Below are 758 nucleotides of genomic sequence, written 5' to 3'. Positions count from 1 at the left end.
AAGTAGATAAATAAATAAATAAATCTAACAGGACTAAATGATTCCCAAATATTTCTAGTTTTTTTTTGTGCACGGCATACTTCAGATTTTTTAAAAATATTTAATTTGGTTCCTGCAGCCGAAGTTTGTCACACTGCACACATTCAAGTATAATTTCAAATTCTGAATAAGATATTTGGTCATAAAAAAGGAGATTATTGAAATAGTTTAAAACAGAGCCATTATGTTACTCGATAAAAGAAAAGAGTTGCAGTGAATCCAAATGAGACATTAACAAATAAAATGAGCAGAACTTTTTATCTAATATCGATCTATTTCTGTTTCCGGGTCTCTTCGCTCTAATAAATGAATAAATAAACGAATGACGACTGACTTTTTCTCCAGAGCGTCCATGTACTCTTTCTTCTTCCTGCGACTCTCCTGAGCTGAGATCTGAAACACAGAGCGAGAAAAGACCGAGGACGAGGTTTAGAGGAAACCAAAGTCTGCTTTATATTAGAGGTCAGGCGAGAACGCTTCGTTCAGTTTGCTGTATTGACTCGCTTTATTTCGTCCGTCTGCACCTTGTTCTTGATCTTCCTGCGGATCTTCTTCAGCGCCTTCTCCTCGGCTTTGGTGAGCGGCAGCTTGGTGGGCACCGGGTAACCTTCGGCCACCAGCGTGCGGCGCTCCTCCTCCGTCAGCATCAACGGGCCCGACCCCTGCAGCTTCTACACACGCACACACACACACACACACACACACACACACACACACAC

General features: G+C 41.7%; 1 protein-coding gene across 1 annotated transcript; it reads right to left on the bottom strand.

Moving 5' to 3' along the window:
- Positions 1 to 78: 78 nt before the first annotated feature.
- LOC121938799 (cyclic AMP-responsive element-binding protein 3-like protein 2) lies at positions 79 to 704 on the bottom strand. Its single transcript, XM_042481963.1, has 2 exons — positions 564 to 704; positions 79 to 432 (listed from the first exon to the last, which is right to left on the bottom strand). Exons 1-2 carry the CDS (start codon positions 684 to 686, stop codon positions 301 to 303), a joined length of 255 nt encoding a protein of 84 aa, XP_042337897.1. The 5' UTR covers positions 687 to 704; the 3' UTR covers positions 79 to 300.
- Between the last annotated feature and the right edge of the window lie 54 nt (positions 705 to 758).

This window comes from Plectropomus leopardus, unplaced genomic scaffold, assembly GCF_008729295.1.
Source record: "Plectropomus leopardus isolate mb unplaced genomic scaffold, YSFRI_Pleo_2.0 unplaced_scaffold34022, whole genome shotgun sequence".
In the NCBI taxonomy this organism is placed as follows: Eukaryota; Metazoa; Chordata; class Actinopteri; order Perciformes; family Serranidae; genus Plectropomus; species Plectropomus leopardus.
This window is presented reverse-complemented; position numbering and strand designations above follow the sequence as displayed.

Bases quoted from the DNA above. Each gene is read 5' to 3' on its own strand.
- LOC121938799 (XM_042481963.1), bottom strand. From the start codon at position 686: ATGCTGACGGAGGAGGAGCGCCGCACGCTGGTGGCCGAAGGTTACCCG. The intron at 433-563 runs GTGCAGACGGAC...TCTGTGTTTCAG, and splicing joins GCAGGAAGATCAAGAACAAG to ATCTCAGCTCAGGAGAGTCG.